The sequence below is a fragment of the Perkinsus marinus genome (genome assembly GCF_000006405.1).
Source record: "Perkinsus marinus ATCC 50983 genomic scaffold scf_1104296937176, whole genome shotgun sequence".
Lineage (NCBI taxonomy): Eukaryota > Perkinsozoa > Perkinsida > Perkinsidae > Perkinsus > Perkinsus marinus.
In genome coordinates this window covers 1-1,268 of record NW_003213871.1, presented here as the reverse complement: position 1 = coordinate 1,268, position 1,268 = coordinate 1, and the positions used below count along the sequence as shown (strand labels likewise).

General features: G+C 49.8%; 1 protein-coding gene across 1 annotated transcript; it reads right to left on the bottom strand.

Moving 5' to 3' along the window:
* Nucleotides 1-292: 292 nt before the first annotated feature.
* Nucleotides 293-834, bottom strand: Pmar_PMAR007165 (hypothetical protein; the record flags this gene model as incomplete). The annotated part of the gene is made up of 2 exons (XM_002783089.1): nucleotides 293-358; nucleotides 626-834. Coding segments are annotated over 2 exons (275 nt in total), but the record flags the coding sequence as incomplete, so codon positions are not given.
* Nucleotides 835-1,268: the final 434 nt, after the last annotated feature.

The following is a 1,268-nucleotide window of genomic DNA, read 5'->3' as shown; positions in this document are numbered from 1 at the left end:
TAGTAACGAGCTCCGATGGATGCCGCATACCAGTACACGCCTGTGTGACTGAACGTCGACATTGCTCGCAAGTAAGAAGTATAGTAGAGCTTGAACGTTTCCCCAACCGATGCACTACCTTCCCAGCCGATTCCCATGCCTCCACTGATAACTAGGAACGGCAGGACGAACAGCTTCACCGTCTCCCGAGGCGTGAGGACAGCGGTGGCTAGCGGTACGAAGTGTTGCGGCTTCCCAAGACCCGACCTGACGCACTAACCCTGACACTTAGCTGGACGCTCGAGCCTCCTACGTTGGAAGGGATGCTGTCTGTTTTGAGAAGACTGCTGGATTCATCCGCGCGAACTCCTTTGCTTTCCTGACAGAATGAACAGTGTTTAGGAATATATGATCGCTTTCCTCAGCTGAACTCGGGAATTTCACAAACCAATTGGGGTAGCAGTGTGCAAGACCCAACGAGAATTTCCCGAAATTTCCTCAGAATTTTCATATAGTCACCAACTCGTGTGGTTGACCATGTACATATTTTCCCACGAAAGAACGACCAGACATCTTTAGCGACCTATCGTGAAACTACCCTAGTCTAACTAACAGGTTGCTCAATGGGAGGTATATGAACACTTACCTATTGAAAGTGAAAGCGCCGATAGCAGTGGCCGCTAATAGGACCGTCCCCAGCCGTCCTATGGCATAGAAAGTGTTCTCTCCATCGAGACTGTGCTTGACGACGTTATGCAGTTTACGATCGAGTTTGTAGACGGCGGTGTTGATGTACTCTTCCCAGGTTAAGGACTGGGATAAGGAAGGGCCTCGAGCGACGTCATGCTCACTCATAATACAAGATCATTGATTGATTACACGTCATCCGAAGTGCAATGACGGGAAAAATGACGTGTGCCGGGATCGATCCCGACACCTTTTGCACAACTCATCAGATGTCTCGTTGAGGCGGCTAGTTACCCATTACGCAGGGGGGACTTCAGCGACATCTCGTAATCGGCCGATCTCTATCTCTCTACATGGTCGGGTCGTAGTCACAACACTAACCTGGCGGGTGCGGTTCGATTCTGCTTCTTGGAGCCCACGGTACGCATTTTTTCAGTGCGATATTATACCCCTAGAGTCTAGGGCCAAAACTTTCCCTATCCGTTTTTCTCATTCCGCAGGTCCGACCAGAGGCCATTGTGGTCAACCTAAGACAGAGTGGCTTAACTGAAATGTGCTACTGTCTCTAACTTGCAGAATTCGACGAATTTCCCACTGAGCGA